The sequence below is a fragment of the Tachysurus fulvidraco genome, chromosome 12 (genome assembly GCF_022655615.1).
Source record: "Tachysurus fulvidraco isolate hzauxx_2018 chromosome 12, HZAU_PFXX_2.0, whole genome shotgun sequence".
NCBI classification, from domain to species: domain Eukaryota; kingdom Metazoa; phylum Chordata; class Actinopteri; order Siluriformes; family Bagridae; genus Tachysurus; species Tachysurus fulvidraco.
The window spans coordinates 24645029-24668219 of NC_062529.1; the positions used below are offsets into that span (position 1 = coordinate 24645029).

At 41.7% G+C, this 23191-nt stretch overlaps 1 protein-coding gene across 4 annotated transcripts in view; it reads right to left on the bottom strand.

The window, feature by feature from the left end:
• The window catches only part of pabpc4 (poly(A) binding protein, cytoplasmic 4 (inducible form)), a 24368-nt gene extending 2466 nt beyond the window's left edge, over positions 1 to 21902 (bottom strand). For 3 of the 4 annotated variants that reach the window (XR_003440305.2, XM_027144120.2, XM_027144119.2), the window contains exons 1-11: positions 21334 to 21902; positions 8313 to 8506; positions 8053 to 8168; positions 5744 to 5883; positions 5163 to 5257; positions 3553 to 3690; positions 3339 to 3434; positions 2324 to 2593; positions 1669 to 1882; positions 1412 to 1545; positions 1 to 8 (exon numbers count right to left, since the gene is read on the bottom strand). The exon at positions 1 to 8 is cut by the window's left edge and continues 83 nt beyond it. Coding sequence is in view for 3 of the 4 variants with exons in the window: in XM_027144120.2 (XP_026999921.1) it covers positions 1 to 8; positions 1412 to 1545; positions 1669 to 1882; positions 2324 to 2593; positions 3339 to 3434; positions 3553 to 3690; positions 5163 to 5257; positions 5744 to 5883; positions 8053 to 8168; positions 8313 to 8506; positions 21334 to 21526 (1598 nt within the window). In the remaining variant the exon portion in view is untranslated. The remainder of the gene's footprint in view (positions 9 to 1411; positions 1546 to 1668; positions 1883 to 2323; positions 2594 to 3338; positions 3435 to 3552; positions 3691 to 5162; positions 5258 to 5743; positions 5884 to 8052; positions 8169 to 8312; positions 8507 to 21333) is intronic. The other variant, XM_027144121.2, reaches the window with a different exon arrangement.
• Between the last annotated feature and the right edge of the window lie 1289 nt (positions 21903 to 23191).

The window sequence follows — 23191 nt, forward strand, 5'->3', positions numbered from 1 at the left end:
GGCTGGGCCTGAAAATACAAACACACGCTTTAATACACAAGTGAAAAAAAAAGAACATCGAAAAGGCCATTGGTGTAAAATGACTACGTAGGTGTTGACACCACTTTTGCTGCGACTTTCACACCTATTTGCGTGTTGATTTTGAATGTTTGCTCGAAGGAATGGATTTTTATTTTCACACTGAACTTAATCAAACAAACCAAAAACAAACAAACAAACAAACAAAAAAACATGACGAATGAGTGTGAAAGTTTTAAAATGTATGTGTAGAACTCGTTGATGTGAAATTTGGGGATGGGAAACCAAGCTGTGTTGAAACCTGGGCAGAAAAAAAACCCCACAGAGTCTGAAGTGATTCGGTTACTAAGTGATGATATCTATAACTAATTAGAACATTTTGTGTGTCGAATTCAGCGTTTATTTTCTTTTTATTTTCTGTTGGTTTCAAATTTGGCTCATCTCACAGATCACTTAACTGAGAAACGTTGCCCAAAAAATGTGTTCTTTATTTTCTTTATTTCTTCAGCTGAATCGATTCAAAGTTAAATTTATTTCTTGATCGAACTACGCTAACGGGCACGGTGGCTTAGTGGTTAGCATGTTCGCCTCACACCTCCAGGGTTGGGGGTTCGATTCCCGCCTCCGCCTCGTGTGTGTGGAGTTTGCATGTTCTCCCCGTGCCTCGGGGGTTTCCTCCGGGTACTCCGGTTTCCTCCCCCGGTCCAAAGACATGCATGGTAGGTTGATTGGCATCTCTGGAAAATTGTCCATAGTGTGTGAGTGTGTGTGTGAATGAGAGTGTGTGTGTGCCCTGTGATGGGTTGGCACTCCGTCCAGGGTGTATCCTGCCTCGATGCCCGATGACGCCTGAGATAGGCACAGGCTCCCCGTGACCCACGGCAGAAAATGAATGAATGAATGAACTACGCTAACTGGAGCCACACCGAGACCGGATTTAATGGTTAGTTTGTCCTGCACCTGAAGCTGATCCCACCAAAATGGTAAATCTCTATCAGCACTACTGTCGCTGATTCACTCATGCCGGCACCACACACACGACCAGTAAGGGGCATCATGATCCAGTGGGGCAGTGGTTTCTCAGGTGGTTAAGGCTCTAGGTCAATGAGTGGAGGATTGGGGTTCAAGCCCTGGCACTGCTACGCTGCAGCTGTTGAGCCCTTGCACAAAGCCCTTAGCACTCTCTGCTCCAGGTGAGCTGTATCATAGCTTACCCTGTGCTTTGACCACAACCTCCAAAATTTGGGATTTGTAAATAAATAATGTCACTGTGCTGGAATGTGTATATGACAAAATATCTATGTAGGTGATCCATGATGTCATCGGCTCTGTGTATTTAATCTGGTTATTATTCCATAAGTTTATCATACGGTTAGGTTCTGGAGTAACTTACCTGTTGTAAGGTGATGGGTTGGACTACTTGAGGCTGGGTGTTACGCACCGCGGTGGCGTATTTGTAGGGCGGCATGGCACGTGGTGTGGTCACACCGAGCCCAGGGCGAGTCCCCATGGGCTGACCGCTTCCAGCTGTAAAGCAGAGCAGAAGAAACTCAATCCAAAACCCTCCTGATTGACCATTTTGTAAGCAGAACTTTGTGGACTGTGACCCGTGTTAGCATTATGTGCAGGTGGTCGGTGGGGTTTGCTCACCCCCTCTATGGGCACCTGTTGGCATGGCGCGGGGTCCCTGGGCATTGGCGTTGGGTGCCATGTGACGAATGTTGGCACGGGGGCCAGGTTGGCGCAATGAGTTGGGCACAGCCTGGAAGCCTCCCTGACCTCGGACCCCCTGCTGCTGCCAGCGTGGGTTCGGCCTCATCTGGGTGAGTTGACTGGGGGCGTAGTATGTGGTTCTGTTCTGGGCCTGTGGGATTGTGGGAAACGTAAGACCAAGCTCTCGAATCAATACGAGGCAAGAACATTACAGAGGAAACATCTCTCAAGAGAAGAAATAACGCTAATACTCTTTACATCAGCTAATGTAAGAGAAAATATTCTGAAGCTCTTTAGATAATGATATTACTTTTCATCCGTCACAGGAATGCTAAGGCTAACACTCTTCACAGCAGATTATGCTAGTACCTTTCACTTTTCAGAAGAACTCATGCTAATGCTCTTCTCTCTGTAAACTTAGCTCCGTATATGTCCCTGTGAATGAGCTGTTGCTATGGAAACGATACCGTATCAGAAGGAGTGCGTTAATATCAACCTTTGACGTGCAGCTGTAATAATGTCAAAGCTGCCGTACTAAAAAACTAATCAACTCGGTCTGATGCGTCTCTGTGGAGCAGCTGATTAATCTCACCTGTGGCACGGCGGGCATGAAGTATCCGCTAGTGGGCTGGAACTGGTTAATGATGGCATTAGCAGGCATGGCTCTCATCCCAGCGATGCGCTGCATGTACTGGTTGGTGAGGTGAGCTTTGCGCTCCTCTTTGCGCTGTGCCAAAGCCACATAAAGCGGCTTGGAGCCCACGATGCGTCCGTTCATCTCCGTCACGGCCTTGGTGGCCTCCTCAGGAGACGAGAAGCACACAAAACCAAAACCTTTAGAGCGTCCTTCCTCCAGCATCACCTAGAGCAGAGACACAACAACACATGATATTTACAGAATGTGAAAAGTTAAAGAAGCAGATTAGGGAGTTGGTTCTGACTGGAGGCGGAGCTTATTTCTGGGCCATAAAAAGAGTCCAGTTAATAAAGCTAATGTGAATCGTTATTTTTCTGTTGACCTAATTAGAATATTATTTTAATCATTATTATTTTGATCATTTTCATTACATAATTATATAAGAAAAATTTCAAATAAATAAATAAAAAAAAATTACAAAACAAAATACATTTTATATATATATATAATTGAATAACTGAATGGCAATTTCAATTATTACATTTTTTTTCTAGTAAATGCAAGTAATGATATAACTTTAGTATTTGTTTTTAATTATTCTACTAAATACAAGTCTAATTTTAATTATAATAAACATAATTATCAAATTGTTAGAATATATTAAATAATAATAATAATAATTTAAATTATTATAACTGTATTTAAACTCTCAATTTTTTATAATAATAATAATAATAATAATAATTTCAATGATTCTAACTGTAATTCAATTCTCATTTTTTAATAATAATAATAATAATAATAATAATAATAATAATAATAATAATTTCAATTATTCTAACTATAATTCAACTCTCATTTTTTAATAATAATAATAATAATAATAATAATAATAATTCTCTCTTGCGCTCTCTCTCTCTCTCTCTCTCTCTCTCTCTTTAACCAGGAAATTAATATCCCTTGCACTGACCTTGGCGCTGGTGATGGAGCCAAACGGAGAGAATTCCTTGCGCAGTTTTTCGTCGTCGATGGTGTCGTCCAGATTTTTGATGTACAAGTTCACGCCCTGTAAATAAACATTACTGTTATGTAACATGACGACAGATTAGCATTCGGTCTGCGTGATGCTAACTGGTGTTCATGAGATTCTATGGCTTGTCAGCTTGGTTAGCATTCTGAGCTACCTGGTATCTGCTGATCCTCTCCTGCTTGAGCTGCTCGAACTTCCTCTTCAGCTCGGCTTGTCTCTCCATCTTCTTCTGAGCGCGTCCCACGAACACGGCCTTACCGTTCAGCTCCGTGCCGTTCATGTCCTCCACAGCCTGGGTGGGCAAAACATGCTGCATTTAATACATACATCCATTCATCCTTCCATCCATCCATCCATCCATCCATCCATCCATTCATTCATTCATTCATTCATTCATTCATTCATTCATTCATTCATTCATTTATCCAGCTTTTTTCTCATCAATCCATCTATCCATCCATCATTCCATCCACCCACCCTTTTATTTATAAGTTCTTTTATCCAGCCCTTTTCTCATCCATCTATCAATCCATTCATTCATACATTCTTTAATCCAGTCTTTTTCACATCCATCCATCATTCCACTTCCATTTTGGTCCATCCAGCATTCATTCATCAATATTCCTACTCTATTTTTTCTTCATTCCAAATCTCCATGTATCCCTCCATCCATCCATCCATCTTTTCATTAATCCATCTATCCATCAAGCTAGCCATATACTGTTTCATTTATCCAATCATCCTTCTCTACATTTTTTTACCCAATTTCTTAAACCATACCATCCATTGTCAATTGCATTCTGTTATATATCTGTTCATCCATTCAGCCATTCCTCTAACCATTCATCCATCCATTTTTTCTGTCCACCTCTCCATCCATCGAAATCAGCTATACACAGGGTTTTCAAATATAATCAAAAGGGAACAAAACCACAACATTCACTTTTCCTCTCATGTAATAAATACATAAATAAACAAACTAATAAATAACATTAAAATCCTTTTTGTATTCTACTCTTACACTCTGACTCTGTACTGTGAGGACGAGGAGTCGCTTTAAACATTCATTCATTCATTCATTCATCTTCTACCGCTTATCCGAACTTCTCGGGTCACGGGGAGCCTGTGCCTATCTCAGGCATCATCGGGCATCGAGGCAGTATACACCCTGGACGGAGTGCCAACCCATCACAGGGCACACACACACACACTCTCATTCACACACACACTCACACACTACGGACAATTTTCCAGAGATGCCAAACAACCTACCATGCATGTCTTTGGACCAGGGGAGGAAACCGGAGTACCCGGAGGAAACCCCCGAGGCACGGGGAGAACATGCAAACTCCACACACACAAGGCAGAGGCGGGAATCGAACCCCCAACCCTGGAGGTGTGAGGCTAACGTGCTAACCACTAAGCCACCGTGTTCCCAGCTTTAAACATCTACAATCTAAAAACTTACTCTGAATACAGACGTGTGCCAAATTCTGCAACCTTCCAAGTATTAATCTCTCCACCCATCCCTCGATCTCTGCCTCCTTTCATCCGTATACTCTACATACTGTATCCATCACAAGCTGTCATCTGTCTATCACACACTCGTTCATCAAAAGACACTCTTTTACAAGCCTTCACATGACCTTCTAGCAGAAAACAGAGCTTTAAAGATGAACGTACGCTGACACAGGTTTAGATGTGAGACGGATGTCTGCTCGTCCTCACGGGGGGGGGGGGGTGGGGTAGGAGTTGGCACCCTACCTTGTTAGCATCTTCGTGTTTCTCGTAGCTGACGAAGCCGAATCCTCGTGATTTGCCCATGGGATCAGTCATCACTTTCACACTCAGAGTTTTACCTGTAGGTGAAAAAAGAGAATGTTAACTAATTTAATTTTCATTATTTAAATGATTTGATTTAATTTACTAATTAATAATAATAATAATTTAATTATCTTACACTTTTATATGTGTAAAATGTAGAAATACATTTTTAAATTGTGTCAAAATAAATTTTTTTTAAAAATAATGTGATATTAAAATAATACTATAAACTTACAATTTAAAAAAATAAAAACACGTAAATTAATAAATGTACAAATCTCTTAAAATCTTTTAAAAAAACATTTAATAACATTTAACATTTTATTACTTAAATAACATGTAATAATGCTTTTGAGAAAAAAGCGGAAAAGAGAAAGAAATATAGGTATAAATATAAAGAATTTTTTTTATCAGTTGTTGATATTTTTACTTAATAAATAAACACAGAAATAAGGACACAAAAAATGAATATATTTCATTTTTATATATTTATTATAAACTCTAAACACACTTCTCAGTACCGTATTTATCAAAGATTTCTTTCAGCCTTTCGTCGTCCATGTCCTCCCCAAAGTTTTTGATGTAGACGTTGGTGAACTCTTTGGCTTTGGCGCCGAGCTCGGCCTCTCTCTCCTTCCTGGATTTAAACCTTCCCACAAACCTGCGCAGTACAAAAACATGAGATATGACCCGAGTGGAAAGAGAACAGAGTGACATACGGCTAAGTACGGTGACCCATACTCAGAATTCATTCTCTGCATTTAACCCATCCAAAGTGCACACACACACCATGAACACACACACACACCGTGAACACACACCCGGAGCAGTGGGCAGCCATTTATGCTGCGGTGCCCGGGGAGCAGTTGGGGGGGTCGGTGCCTTGCTCAAGGGCACCTCAGTCGTGGCTGGCCCGAGACTCGAACCCATAACCTTAGGATTACGAGTCAGACTCTCTATCCATTAGGCCACGACTTGCCCCAATTTTCACATATCCCACATTATGGGGTCACAGCGCATGGTCAAGCCATAGGGACGGCGCCCCTGGAGCAGGTGAGTTTTAAGGACCTTGCCCAAGGACCCAACGTTGATGCTCAGCAGCTTGTGGGCTCGAACCCCGACCTTCTGATCAAGATCCCAGCGCCTTAACCGCTGGATCATCACGTCCTCATGTACTGTAATGTACCTCCTTAATTAACAAAACCAAATGCATAGGCCACACCTCCTTAATTAACACAGATAGGCCCATAGGCCACACCTCCTTAATTGATACATACATGCTCATAAGCCACGCCTCTTTCATTAACAAAACCAAATGCATAGACCACACCTCCTTCATTAACACAGACAGGCAAATAGGCCACACCTCCTTAATTAACAAAACCAAATGCATAGACCACACCTACTTCATTGACAAAGAATAGTCCCTAGGCCACACCTCCTTCATTAACATAACCAGGCATATAGACCACGCCTCCTTCATTAGCACAGATAGGCCTATAGGCCACACCTCCTTAATTAACAAAGACAGGCTCATATGGAGTACAAATACTTCTTTACCGTACTTAAGTAGAAATGTCATGTATATGTACTTTATTTCGCTATTTAGATTTATGTCAACTTTCACTTTTACTCCACTACATTTCCTAGATAAAATGTATACTTTTACTCCATTATGTTTCCACTAAGCGTCTCCGTTACTCATTACTACAAAATAAAATCAGAAGAAATGTGTGTGACTGCAATAAGGGAGGCTTGGCGCTCTACGGAAAAGCACAGGTACGCGCAGCGGTCAGAGCTGGAGGCGATACTAAATAAAAATAACATTTATTGATTCGGTCTTTGTCTTGTGAATATTAGTTTATTAATGACTGCATTCATCAGACACACTGTTTGTAGAGAATGCACACATACATGAACTGATCTGATTCGAGACTGACATCATTACATCATGTATAAAATTTTGGTGTCCACTTTTGCCATTTTAAATAATACCATAACTTTTGGCTTACTATGTAGTCATATAATATATAATATAAAACTCTTCTTGTTTTAAATTCTCACTGAGGGCTAAAAACCCCTAAAGATGAAATCCTAGAACCGCCCCTGCTCTTATACCTACCGAAAATCACTGAAATTTTACTTTTTACTTTTACTTCAAATACAGAAAATGACTTTTGATACTTAAGTACAGTAAATATCAGATACTTTAAGACTTTTACTTGAGTAATATTCTAAAAGGTGACTTTCACTTCTACCAAAGTCTTTTTCTAGTACGATACTTGTACTGTACTTTTACTCAAGTGTTGCTTTCTAGTACTTTATACAACACTGCTCATAGACCACGCCTCTTTCATTAAGAAAACCAGGTACATAGACCACGCATCTTCATTAACACAGACAGGCCCATAGGCCACAGCTCCTTTATTAACAAAACCAGGTACATAGACCACACCTACTTCATTAACACAGACAGGCCCATAGACCACACCTCCTTCATTAACATAATCAGGCATATAGACCACGCCTTCCTCATTAGCACAGATAGGCCCATAGGCCACACCTCCTTCATAAACACAGAAAGGTACATAGACCACACCTCCTTCATTAACAAAACCAAGCATATAGACCACGCCTCCTTCATTAGCACAGACAGGCACATATGTCAAACCTCCTTCAGACTAAGTTTTAATAAATGGATTTATCGCCAAATGATTCCCAAAATCCACAAAAATATTTTTCTAAAATCTAGCATACTGTTATTTGAAACCTTTCCTACTCTGACCCTGCCCCATCACCACATCCCTTGACCCCCTACATGGACACTCACACCTTGCGGTCGTTCAGCAGCATGCCATTCATCTTCTCGATGGCGCGGTCGGCAGCGTCCTGCGTCTCGAAGTGTACAAACGCATAGCCTTTGGATCCGTTCTCATCACACACCACCTGCACAAGGAAAACATTTCAGCTGTATCAGCAAAAGCAATGAGGAAACATCAACACAGCTTCTTATTTATTACACAACATGCAGTCAGACAACTGTATACGGAACAGGAGAGGACGTGACGCCAAACGATGGCATGGTTATACCTTGCAGGACAGGATGTTCCCAAAAGCTGAGAAGGTGTCGTAGAGGGCCTTGTTGTCAATGGACTTGTCCAGATTTTTGATGAAGACATTTCCAACGCCTGACTTGCGAAGCGACGGGTCTCGCTGTGACCACATGATTCTGATGGGCTTGCCCTTCACCACGTCAAAGTTCATCGTGTCCAGAGCTCTCTCGGCTAAAACACAAACAAGCTGCAATGAACTTCACAAAAAAAAAAAAAAACTGGCATATTTATTATATTTATAAAACAGAACAAGTCAGTAGGTGTTTTAGGTTCTTAAAGGACCCTTAAAAATCTTATGTAGAATTCAGTAGAACCTGTTCAGTAGGTAACATATGCACCTTTTCCACCAAAAAGAACCGTGTGCTGGTTCAGAGCTGGTGCTGGTGCTGGATCAAAGTTGGTTCCGCTGGTGAACCTTCTAAGAACCGGTTTGCCTTTCCATCAGTTAGAGAGCATCACAGAGCCGAGTCTGACATCACTGTATACGTGTCACGTTACACAACAACGTTAGCACAGCAGCGACAAACACAAAATCAACAATGGTGGATGTTGCTTTACTGTTAATGCTCATGGCTTTGCGAACCTACAATGGCATCCAAACGCCGTGAATCCTGATTTAAAATGATTTAAAGTGGCGCTAACAATGTTCTCTTTTGTCTTGTTGGTCACGGTAACCCCACCCACAGCCCCGGACACAAGCGGTTCTTAAGTCTAGACCAGCAACGTTCTGGTGCTACTTAAGAACCACTTTTCCTGGTTCAGAGCCGGTGCTTTGGCTGTAGAAAAAGACAGAACTGATTTTAAATTAGGCTCCAAACCAGCACTCAAACTGCCTCGGTGGTAAAGGGGCATTGGTAGAACCTCAGTAGAACCCTTTAGTACCAAGAACAAAGTCTATTTAGTTAAATAGTAAATGCCAAGCAAGTCCTGGGTATTAAGAAAAAATATATTTACTAGAAATTTGAATTTGGGGGGCACAGACACAAGGGTGTATCCTGCCTCGATGCCCGATGACACCTGAGATAGGCACAGGCTCCCCGTGACCTGAGAAGTTCGGATAAGCGGTAGAAGATGAATGAATGAATGAATGAATGAATGAATGAATGAATGAAATTCAGATTTTGGTATTGATACGCTTCTACAGTTAATACAGGGTTCCTTAAGGGTTCTTTAAGAGTTCAGCGAATAACCACAGGTTCTTAATTCCCAAAAAAATGTTAACAGTCCATAAAAAACAAGTGAAAAGAGGAACTGGGGGGAAAACAAAATCCCAAAGAAACAGCAGTAATAATTACATTACTGTTATGAGAGCCATGAGGGCTCCCTCTGCTGGCCTGCAGAGGATTTGCTGCTTTTTATCATCAGGACTCCATTTCCCACAATTCATTGCACCACCAACTCAGCACACCTGTTTCCTGTTTGTATCACCTGGTCTATTTAAGCTCACTCAGAACTCTCTGATGGCGCGAAGTATTGTTAGCATTCCGAGCGTATTATCGGTTCCGTCTTTTTTCCTTGTTTTGACCTTTGCCTGTTTTTGTGTTTATGAATGTTTGCTACTTGCCCTGACCCACGCCTGGATTATTGACTACTGTTTATGGATTTCCTTTGATATTGCTGTTTGCCTGATGTTTGAACCTTGCCTGTTTTGGAATTCGCCTAACAAACCTGCATTTAGCTCTAACCTGTTTCACGTGCATGACAGAATACTTCACCCTACAAGATCCAGAGGTTTATTGCATCCACCCTGGTTTCATCACTGCATCAGCCATAAACCCAACAATCAAATCCAGCATTCCCAGAGCTTCTTCACCGAGGATGATGTGGAGCATGTTGACACACCGACAATTAAATCTCTGGAACAGTTCAAACGTTCACCCACGGAATTGTTTTGGATTGACAGCAAGGACAGCGGTGACGCCTCCCGAGCGCTGTTCTCCACGTCAGACCTGGGCTCAGAAGTAACGGAGATCACTGAGGATCCTTTGGAGATTGGTGAAGTAGTGGAGGTTAAAGGTCACCTGTCCGATCTGTGGCGGTTCGATAGCGATCAGGGTTCTATCATCCATGCCAGTGATTTCTTTCAAAGAGGCCATGGTGAAGGATGCAAAACATGTCTTGTATTGATAGACTTTGGAGTTGAGTTCTCCAAAATCTGGTCCAAACATTGTTGGTCATACGCCATACCACATATCCCCTGAGGAGACTTGGGCCCCCAGTGACCACAGCAGCTTAACAGCTAAGATGTGCTTGGGATCAGACAGTCAGCAAGGAGCGTCAGAGTCTGGATGTCCAAAGAGTACACAAGAGAGCAACTCCAGTTCTTCTAAGGAGAAACACCCAAGTTTCCTGTCTTTGAGCTGTTTCAAGGACATTATTCCTGATATATCACCCACAGTGACCACCACCACCCACTCAATACCTGCTGAAGTCAGCTCACCACCGTCCTCTGAGGTTGAGGAGTCTCTATCAGTGTCCTTTTGAGCAGGTGTTTCATACGGCGAGTGAATCCATGAACGAGGACGAAACGTCCTACTCTAATGGACACTATGGAGATCCTGATTTTAAAGAAGACATGTCTTTACCTGTGAACTATGGACTTTCTGCCTGGCCCGAGATGGTCATTTCCGGGTTCCCTGAACACTCTCCCTGGCCTGAACCAACCAATTCTCCTGTGTTATCTGTCTTGTGGTTTATTTCACTGGCTTTGCCAGCCCCTCTACCTCCTGTCCCTGTTTACAGGCCCAGAATACCTCCCGCACCGCCTTGGATTGCGATGCTGACCAGTTTACCGAGTTGCTCTGTGGCACCACCCTGGTCTCCAGTCCTGCTCTGCCTGCGGCACCACCCTGGTCTCCAGTCCTGCTCTGGTCTCTGGCTCTGCCTGTGGCACCACCCTGGTCTCCAGTCCTGCTCTGGTCTCTGGCTCTGCCTGAAGCACCGCCCTGGCTTTCAACTCCGACATGGTCTCTGGCTCCGCCTGCGGCACCGACCTGGCTTCCAACTCCGTCATGGTCTCTCGCTCCGCCTGCAGCACCGCCCTGGTCTCCAGTCCTGCTCTGGTCTCTGACCCCGCCTGCAGCACCACCCTGGCTGCTAACTCTGCTGTGGTCCTTGGCCTTGCATACAGCATCGCCCTGGCTACCTGCTCTTCCGGCGCCGCCCTGGCTACCTGCTCTTCCGGCGCCGCCCTGGCTACCTGTTCTACCGGCGCCGCCCTGGCCACCGGGTCTTCGGCTCCGCCCCGGCCTTCTGCTCCGCCGGCTACACTCTGCCCTTCACCGCCACATGGACCTGGCCCGCCATCCCGCCCCCTGTTCCGCCTCCGCTCAACCACCCTCCAAATTTATGCAAGAGTGTCTGGAAGCCACTCCTAGGGGGGCTCTGTTACGAGAATTGGCCTGCAGAGGATTTGCTGCCATCAGAACTTCACTCAGAACTCTCTGATGGCGCAAAGTATTGTTAGCACTGTTTTTATCGGTTCCGTCTTTTGCTTTGTTTTGACCTTTTGCCTGTTTTCGTGTTTATGAATGTTTGCTACCTGCCCTGACCCACGCCTGGATTATTGACTACTGTTTATGGATTTCCTTTGATATTGCTGTTCGCCTGATGTTTGAACTTTTGTCTGTTTTGGAATTCGCCTAACAAACCTGCATTTGGATCTAACCTGTTTCACGTGCATGACCATTACCTTACCTCTTCTAGTGAAACTAATCCCGTCTGAATAAGGCTCATCATTTTATCAGCATTATACCAAATATATTATACAGGATCCATGTTCAGAGTTCAGCTTCAGTCGAGGATTTTATCTCTCACCTGCCTGTGTCTCAGTTTAAATAGCATATTACTGGATAATAAATATTTAAAAATCATTACTGATGAACCTGCTTTATAGTGTGAGCTCTAGAAAAACACACACACAGGTTATTTAGTTTACCAACCATGAGATGCCGGTCTCTCTTGTCTGATTTGGCCTGCACATCAGCCTCCTTTTGTTCCAATCACTCCCACACACACACACACACACACACACACACACACACACACACACATAGTTAACTCGAAACAGCCTTGACTTGCTATGATCAGCAGTTTGCAAAGTGATTGTGTTTAACATGGAGGGCCAAAGAGAAAGAGAGAAAGAAAGACAGATACACAGTGACTACAGACAGACAGACAGAGACTCTGAGAGGAAGAGAGAGAGAGAGAGAGAGAGAGAGAGAGAGCTCTTGCTCTGAGCTCACTGACTCTCCTCTAAAGCCACAACTATTTTGCAAAACCAGTAACATGACCTTTGACCTAGTTAATTAACCCCAAACACACAAACCACATCTAGACGTTTTGTGTTGAAGAGAAACCTCCTGTTGCACGTGTACAGTATGAAGGGAAGCATTGTGCGAGTCAAGATGTAGCCAAGATGTAGCCAAGATGTAGCCAACGTGTAGCGCACTGACAATAATGTAACTTGAACTTGAAAAGAAGAGAATCAGGAGAAACTGACCTCTGTGTGCTTGTGTGTTAGAAACTAGCGGCTAATGACCAGATAATAAGCTAATAAACCATGAGAGAAACCAAGGGCTGGAACGATAAACGCATTCACCTACGTCACCTTCACCTACGTCATTTTCACCTACGTCACCTTCACCTACTTCACATTCACCCACGTCACCTTCACCCACGTCACCTTCACCTATGTTATATTCACCTATGTCACCTTCACCCATGTCACATTCACCTACATCATTTTCACCCACGTCACCTTCACCTACGTCACATTCACCTACGCCATTTTCACCCACGTCACCTTCACCCACGTCACATTCACCTACGTCATTTCACCTACGTCACCTTCACCCACGTCACATTCACCTACGTCATTTCACCTACGTCACCTTCACCCACGTCACATTCACCTACGTCATTTCACCTACGTCACCTTCACCCACGTCACATTCACCTACGTCATTTCACCTACGTCACCTTCACCCACATCACATTCACCTACGTCAATTTCACCCACGTCACCTTCACCTACATCATATTCACCTATGTCGCCTTCACCTACGTCACATTCACCTATGTCACCTTCACCCACGTCACCTTCACCTACGTCATTCACCTAAGTCACAGTTAACTCACATCACCTTCTCCTATATCACCTTCACCTACGTCACTCATCTACGTCACATTCACCCACGTCACCTTCACCTATGTCACATTCACCTATGTCACCTTCACCCACGTCACATTCACCTACGTCATTTTCACCTACGTCACCTTCACCCACGTCACCTTCACCTATGTCACATTCACCTGTCACCTTCACCTCACGTCACCTTCACCCACGCCACATTCACCTACATCATTTTCACCCACGTCACCTTCATCTATGTCATCTTTAAAACTCCAAAACATTGTTTATACTGCGGTTCCAATTGTGTCCCAATGTATAATACAGTCACCAAAATTATAGATTACAAATAAACAAACAAACAAACAATTATTAATTAATTAATTTATATTACATTATTTTAATTATTTATTTATGCATTAAACATAATAATGTAAATGAATAAATAATTATTAGTGATATGTATCAACAATTTATACTTATGATTTTTAAAAATATAAGTAAATTATTAGTCCCTAAAGTCTTCATGCCTGCATGCTAAAAGATTATTCTGTTATTAAATAATTCTCTTATTCAGTTTAAGACTTAAGAAAATGACTTAAGAATGAAAGAAAATTTTTAATAAATATGTAAAAGTTAGCTGAATGTTTTCTGCAAAACTAATAAATAACATATGCTTTCATCTCCATATTTAACAAGGTCCTGTGGCTTCTGGATGAAATCAAATCTGTGGAATATCTGAGGAAACATCCCGCCATCTTAAGTATTACATCATAACCACACGTCAGCCTTATTAACGTCAGGTTTGATTGGTAACAGAATAAGAGTCCCGCGGGTCGACAGCGATCCTGTCCGGCAGGCTGCGTCTCGTTCGTTGGAGTCGTGCACTAGTTCGGTCTATATATAGCCGAGCTAAAGCTGTGCTCTGGCAGCCAGACCGAGCCGCCAGCTCTCTGCCCATTGATGGAGTTCAGACGCCTCGGACAAAAAAAAATGTGTGTGACAACTGCTTCCACATGCAGCTGGTGCATGTCGACGACAACTCGCTTCGCTCGGAGAGAAAAGAAAAACAGGCAGTGAGCTTTTTCTCACCAGGCACTAAAATTCCCCCATAGGACCTAAAAATTCACTCTGGTAGTTTGAGCTGAATCAAATTATGGAAATGAATGTTATTGAAATTATGGAAAGACGTTATATACTTCATTTACATTTACGGCATTTAGCAGACACTGTTATCCAGAGAGACTTATAACTGAGCAACTGAGGGTTAAGGGGCTTGCTCAGGGTCCCAGAAGTGGCAGCTTGGTGGACCTGGGGTTCAAACCCATGACCTTCCGATCAGTAGCCCAACACCTTAACCACTGATCTACCACATAAAAAACATACTTCAAAAGTAAATGATGCTTGACGTTTTAACTCCGAAAGAAATGATAAAGAAGCGTCTGATGTCGTGTCTGTGAGTCTGATCTAAAGTGAGTCTGATCTAAAGTGAGTCTGATCTAAAGTGAGTCAGGACTCTGTCGTTCTTTTGGTGTGTTTTAGACGTGTGTTTGTCCCTCTGTCGATGATCTTACACTGAATTTTAGTGTTGAAGAGAAATCTGAGCCGCTTTTTAGACGAACAAACACTCTGAGCTTCTCAGAGAGCAGAAATGGGTTTGATATCGACATTTACTCTGAAGATACGAACATCTGTGTGGAGAAAAATAAATGGTTCTTATTTGGATCTTTTCTCTTAAAATATCAGCTCTAGTGTTGTAGAGAAAAACAGAAATAGTGAGGAAAGATGACAAATTCTTAAAGTCCTGAGTGTTTAGTTTTATAGGAGCTTCATATTAACACCACTGTGGAGTCAGACATGATAAAGACGCTCGATCGTCTGCATGAACACGAGACAAACAGGATCGGACTCCTATTTTATATTTAATTCAAAATCCCGAGTCCTGACTGATTCTCCGCTTCAGTATTTTCTCTTTTCTAACAAACTCTGGTTTGTATTTATATTGATATCATGTGGCACTTCAACACACCGTTCAGCTCGTTATGGGACATATGATGATGATCATTGATGAATAATATCATATATACACTACATATACACTATGTAAATCCCCAACACACACACACACACACACACACACACACACACACACACACACACACACACACTTTATTATTATTATTATTATTATTATTATTATTATGGGATGTTTTGTGTCATTTTTTTCATAAAATTCAGTTCCAGGATTTTACACTACAATATGTAGAAATCTTTAAAGCGGGTGAATATTTATGCACACCAGTGTGTGTAGTATTATTCGCACAGGAAAAGAACAAACAAACAAACAAACAAATAAATGAACAAATGCTGTTCAAAATAAATGATGTGTAAGGGATTGTGGGATTGCTCCGAATTAATGCTTTAACCTTTATGCAAATCACAAGCAGCTCCTGTATACTGCGCTGACCAATCAGAATTCATGGTTAGGGCATATTTTATTCCTGTATGCAAATGAGCATATTTATGAAACTAATACCTCGTAATGATGTCATACTTTTTTTTTAGAGTTGTTTTATTACTCTCACTCTCACTCACTCATTCTCTACTGCTTATCCGAACTACCTCGGTTCACGGGGAGCCTGTGCCTATCTCAGGCGTCATCGGACATCGAGGCAGGATACACCCTGGACGGAGTGCCAACCCATCACAGGGCACACACACACACTCTCATTCACTCACACACTCACACACTACAGACAATTTTCCAGAGATGCCAATCAACCTACCATGCATGTCTTTGGACCGGGGGAGGAAACCGGAGTACCCGGAGGAAACCCCCGAGGCACGGGGAGAACATGCAAACTCCACACACACAAGGCGGAGGCGGGAATCGAACCCCCGACCCTGGAGGTGTGACGCAAACATGCTAACCACTAAGCCACCATGCCTCCCTGAGTTGTTTTATTATTTATGGTTATTTACAGTCATATCCTGACAGAAATATACTGTAGCGTGAGGTTTATGTTAGCAAGAAAGAAAACAAACCGATAAAAAGTTGATCGACCTGCGAGTCCCAGCGAATGAGCCGTCGCTATAGAAACGATAACGGATTAGAATGTCATACCATGTAAACCTGTGATATGTCAGAGCTGCCGGTAGAGACAATGTATTAAAAATAATGAACTTGATATTAATGAAATCTACGTATGAAACCGCGTGTTGGGGATTAGTAGATTAGTCAGAAAGTCTCGAGCGTTTCAACTGGTGTTTGTGTGTTTAACAGTTCAACACTGACCTTTTCACCCCTTCTGCTCTGAATAGGACTTGTGTGTGTGAGTGTGTGTGTGTGTGTGTGTGTGTGAGGGTGTGTGTGTGAGGGTGTGTGTGTGGGTATGGGGTGAAGGGCCTCATGCAGAAATGACCAGTTGCTGTTACAGCAACACGACATTACGTTGTGAATGGATCGGACACGCCGTCTCACCAAAACCAGAATAAACCAGTTGCTTCTCTTTACTACTGGAGTTTACACAATAATCCGTTTGTCAAGAGTTTAACAGCTTGACAGCTTTCTTGTTCGGTGCGCTCCAGATCGGTCTGAATCTCGGCTGCAAATCGACAATTTGTATTAATACGTTCCGTCTGATACGTTGTTGTATCCATGTTGTATCCATAACGGCTCGTGCACAGGGACTTGTACGGCGGAAACTAAGCGTGAAGCTGACGAAAGAATAATTAGAAACGTTTCCGAACAGAAAGAACGACTCGTGCGATCTATGAGACGGTGACGTTTTCTCCGATTCGACACTCATGGAAGGAATCTCCAGTTTTAGCGTTTTAAACTGTAAGAGAAAAGAAAGAGACTGGAGAGGAAACGAGTGTTATAGCGTAAGCAACAACAGGAACTTGACTATAAATGAATAAAAACTACAACATGTTGTTATTTCATATATAAAGCCCTGTCACATTATTTATAGTGTCGCTTTAAGAAAACAATCCCCATGTTGTGTTAAATTCATTACTTATCTTGTTGGAATCGTGCATTATTCATAGTCTGATTGACGGCCTGATGACTAATCCTCGCATCACTCCTGATTAAAAGCGTTACTTCCTCCCGTTTAGCCGCAGCTCATCCTGCGTCTCTGAGTGAGTCATCACGTTGTCGTCTTTTACTACACCTGACACACTCTTACGAGAAAGAAACAGATGAATAGAATCAGATTAAACCTCACCACAATGTCCTCCTGTCCTTAAACACGGAATGTAAATAAACCAAGAAATATCTACTAGTACTCGTCTTTAGCTTTGCACCGAAACTACGAGGATAATGTAGCTAATGGGGAACAGAAGCTAATTAAGCAAAACTAATGTTTAAAAAAAATTAAAAAAATAAAAATAATTATATATATACACACAGTGCATCTCAATAAATTTGAATGTCATGGAAAAGTTCATTTATTTCAGTAATTCAACTCAAATAGTGAAACTGGTGTATTATATAAATTCAGTACACACAGACTGAAGTAGTTTAAGTCTTTTGGCTGACATTTAACAAAAACCCATCAAATCACAAACATATAATCAGAATCTCAAAAAATTTGAATACTTCATAAGACCAATAAAAAACATTTTTAGTGAACTGTTCTGTTGGCCTTCTGGAAAGTTTGTTCATTTTCTGGATATTTATTGAGATGCAGCTGTACTGTATATATTCATTCTTTCATTCATGCATTTTCTTCCGCTTATCCAAACTACCTCGGGTCACGGGGAGCCTGTGTCTATCTCAGGCGTCATCGGGCTTCGAGGCAGGATACACCCTGGACGGAGTGCCAACCCATCACAGGGCACACACACACTTTCATTCACTCACACACTCACACACTACGGACAATTTACCCTGGAGGTATGAGGCGAACATGCTAACCACTAAGCCACCGTGTTCCCCACATATATATATATTATTTATTTGTTTGTTTGTTTTTATTTATTTATTTATTAATAGTCTGCTATATTTTATTTTGAGATAATTATACATTAAATCTAATAATATTTCGCCTGTTTTTAAAGGTTTATGCACATATAAGGTTTAGCAAGCAGCCGCTACTTTTTTGCTAGAGACAGATGTTTAAAATTAGGGAAACAATTCTGAGCGACAGTAGTTCAAGCTTGTAAAATTAAAATTCAAGTAAAAATGTCTTAAAATAGAAAATAAAATTGAGATATTTTCATCCTTCACGCCCCTCCCGGGGTCTACTGCGCTTTCTTTCTTTTTAAAGACCGCCGCTGTGATGCCGTAGTTCCACCTGTGTGTGTGACGTGTATGAAGGTGTTAAGAGACGTGACACAGATTTTTCCCTGACTTTTGGTGGAACTGTAACAGATCCTGAGATCATTACAGACCCCATTTCTCACACCATCTCTCTATGAGCTGACACAAAGGCAGAAGAATGCTAATTTCACGACAGCGTTCTCCCTTGATCGCTCTTTAAATAGCACAAATGGGTCACGTCGTGGCATCGAATGTGGGTCAACGTGCCAGCGTTCAACGTGAGCCGTTTCTGTGCAACATGCCTCTTCGGGTACCGCACCTCAAAACCGTACAGAACAAATCTCTGATCTTCGACAGATTTCCTAAGTAAAGCACAGATGCTGTGGAGGAAATGGAGCACTTTATCTATATAGGACAAATAGAACATGCTTAAATCAACATTGTCCTTAATCCCAGAGCTCGAAGCTGCCGTATAGGAAGCTAAACGATTAGCATCGCATGATAAATAATTCATCCTCTACTGTCATATTATTATTACTCAGCTCCTCTTAAACACATTATACCTGTATGCCGCCGAGTTCTGGCCTCCGATCGGACGGAAGGTTTCGATTCCTCGCCGTTTCTATGGCAACAGCTCATTCACAGAGATGTACACGGCAGAAGGAGACGTTTAGTTATTTAGCATCTGTTTTAGGAGTCTCCAGTGTCAGAGTTTTGTAACAGTCTGCTCAATGAGAAAGGCTAACTCGTTTAGTGAACGTTCCACAACCGTAACTATAAATGGATAAAAAGTTTGATCATTTGAAACGTTTGGCAGATATATGTGGGAAAAGAGGAATAAAACATTGTGCTCTTATGGCACACCATCCTGTATCGCACTATTTAAAGCAGTGAATATTTTATTTCTTAGAATATAATAATAATAATAATAACAATAATAACAACAATAATAATTATTATTGTTGTTATTATTGTTGTTATTATTATTAGTATACTAATAACAATAATAATTATAGTAATAACAGTAATATTGATATTATTATTATTAATAATAATAATAATAATAATAATAATAATAATAATAATAATAATAATAATAATAATAATAATAATAATAATTGTATGTAATTTTATGACATTGGGCCATGTTTGAGCAGCAACAAGTTCAAAAGAGAAACTTTAGAATTAAAATAGTATTTTAGGTGATATTTTGGTGTCACTTTCTCTAACACAAACACACACACCAAACACACACACACACACACACACACACACACACACACACACACACACACACACACACACAATCTTCGTTATATACAATATATAATTCTTTAATAAAAAGATTCTCCAAGCTCTCGGGTTGTTTGACTTTTTTAAGCCTGGTGTAGATCTATATTTAATGGCTCAGTTACACATTAATTTATGTTTTTTATTATTTTTTATAAAGATATCTGATATCAGTGAAACAAATCAGTAGAAATCTATAATCACAAATCAATCCATATATTAGAAAAGATTTCTTCATCCCCTTGTGAACGTATCGCAGCCTAATAAACAACGAGTATGGTTTATAAATAAATAAAAAAATAACACATGACTAAGCAAGTGGTGGTTAGAGGAGCTCATAAAGGCACATGTGCTGTGTAGTGCAATGTCCAGGCCTGGAGTGAGGCCAGCTGTGCCGGGTTGCCAGATTCGACATTTCCAAACGCTCTTGACATGTTTATTGTATATAAAATGTGTTCAAATGAGGTATATAGTATATTAATTAACGTAGTAAACATTAATGATTTTTAATTGGGAGTCAGGTTGCCAGATTGCACAGTTCTAAACTCCTTGAGATATTTGTTAAAGACAAAATAGAACAGAAAAATCTTTATTTTAGTATTTCTTTTATTGTTATATAGGTTCTATTTCAAATAAAAAAATTGCTATAAGTAACTGAATGGCGGTCAGGGTTGCCAGATACTTTCAATGCGTTTCAGGTATTATTGGTAAACACAATGTCATTTGTATGGTGATATATTTTTTTTTTACTTGTTATATATATATAATTAATTACTTATAATACACATGTCAGTTATAGCCGTGCAGTGGGTTGCCAGATTGGTCATATCCGTACACGTATTTCTTACACGCAAAATGATAAATGCACACATAGAAATGTTTAAAGTGTAGTTAGTTCTTGTAGGTGCACTTTGGCATGAATACAAATAAAATAATGGAGACTGATACGGATTTTGACGTGTCAATCTGGCAACGCTGAAGGTAGCCATAGCGCAAAATTACTCGAGCCAAAAAACGTGGTTCTTTTGACATGTAGTCATAACAGCAATGTTACAATATGGTCCCACACACACACACACACACACATACACACACACATGAAGGTTACATGGGATACACACACACTACACACTACAGCAGTAAATATTGCGCCAGTGGAAGGTCACTCCATGCGCTGACATCCCAGTTGCGCACTAACTGTTATTTGTTTATACAGTATGACTCCAGACTGCGCTTGTGTGTATGCGGGGTTATTTGTAGGGGTAAAGTAGATGCGGATCGCCGGTGTGTCCGGTCTGCTCGTGAGCTTACCGTCCGCCGGCTGCTGGAAGTTGACATAAGCGTAGCCCAGGGAGCGGCGCGTAATCATGTCGCGGCAGACGCGGATGGAGAGCACCGGGCCGGCCGGGCTAAACTTCTCATACAGCATGGCCTCGGTGATGTCCTGGTGCAGATCGCCCACGTACAGAGAAGCCATCGGGTAGCTGCTCCCCGCCGCGTTCATGATCTCTGTGTCACTAACCGAGGGCCGATCCAAAGTGCGTCTTCTTTATTTAACCGGAATAAAACTTTGGCACGCGTTTAATTCTCTGTCTCGGGTGGAAATGACAGCTGCGGCGTGGAAATCTGGACTATCTTAAGACGACGAAAATGAAAATAAATTAAATATTACAACACCGAGGTCTGTTCTGATAAAAAAAAAAAACAACAAAACAAAAAAACAGTGTTATAATAAATGATCTATTTTCTCCTGGTTTTGTTTTTTTTTTAATTGCGGTTTTGTTATTTTTTAAATTTTTTTAAATTTTTTTTTCTTTTTTTTTTTTTTAAAGAGACAAAAACGGTGAGTTGGACACTCACGGTTTGGTGGCCGGGGGGAAGAGAGCGAGCGGGGGGACGCATGGGCACTTTATAACAGCGCCGGGATCACACTGGAGCTGGGGGGTGGTGGAGGGGTGGATTAAGGGGGGGGGGGGCACAACGATGACCATGCGCTATGAGAGTCAGAGTCCCTACTACAGTGCTCAACTTCCAACAGCGACATCTGGGGGAAACATGAGTAGAAGAGCAGGCGAGGTTGCCAGATCACTCAGTTTTCCATCTTAATTATTCATTGGGAAATTGGTTGTAAACTGGAGCTGCTCAAGTATAAGTACAACTTTTGTAGATTTCATATACATTTATCACCTGGATAAATAACATGCAAAAATAGATAAACAGCTAAAAGTTTAAAAGGTGCACCACAGCAACACACACACAAGCACGCACACACACACACACACACACACACACACACACACACACACACACACACACACACACACACACACACACACACACACACACAATGTTTCTGGTTACAAACTCATTGGATGATAACTGTGTGTCAAGAAAGACAGTTCATGGGATTCATGACCCAAGTGATCACTGTGAATAAAACCACTTGGAGATCATCACACAGTCTCTGAACTGCCGCTGTGTCAGTCAGATTTGTGCTCTGGGTTTCATCGGTGAACATTTGAAGACTTCAGCAGGAAGTAATTAGTGATGAGTCTGTATTGAACTCAGATATGATGCTGACCTGTTAGTTCCTCAGGAGCTCTTGCTTACTTAATTCCACTGGAACTGTTGTAGAAAGGACATTATTTACATTAACAAGTCAAGTCAAGTCACCTTTATTGTCACATCACCACGGCACATGTGCCGTGGTGAGTGAACTTCTTGGGAGCGGTATTTGTTACTTAACAGTAACAAATAAAAAAAATTTAACAAGAAAAAAAAACAGTAACTGTTACTTAACAGTATTTAAGTAACATTATTTACTCACTCACTCATTTTCCACCGCTTTATCCAAACTACCTCGGGTCACGGGGAGCCTGTGCCTATCTCAGGCATCATCAGGCATCGAGGCAGGATACACCCTGGACGGAGTGCCAACCCATCGCAGGGCACACACACACTCTCATTCACACACACACTACGGACAATTTTCCAGAGATGCCAATCAACCTACCATGCATGTCTTTGGACCAGGGGAGGAAACCGGAGTACCCGGAGGAAAGCCCCGAGGGAGAACATGCAAACTCCACACACACAAGGCGGAGGCGGGAATCGAACCCCGATCCTGGAGGTGTGAGGCAAACGTGCTACCCACTAAGCCACCGTGCCC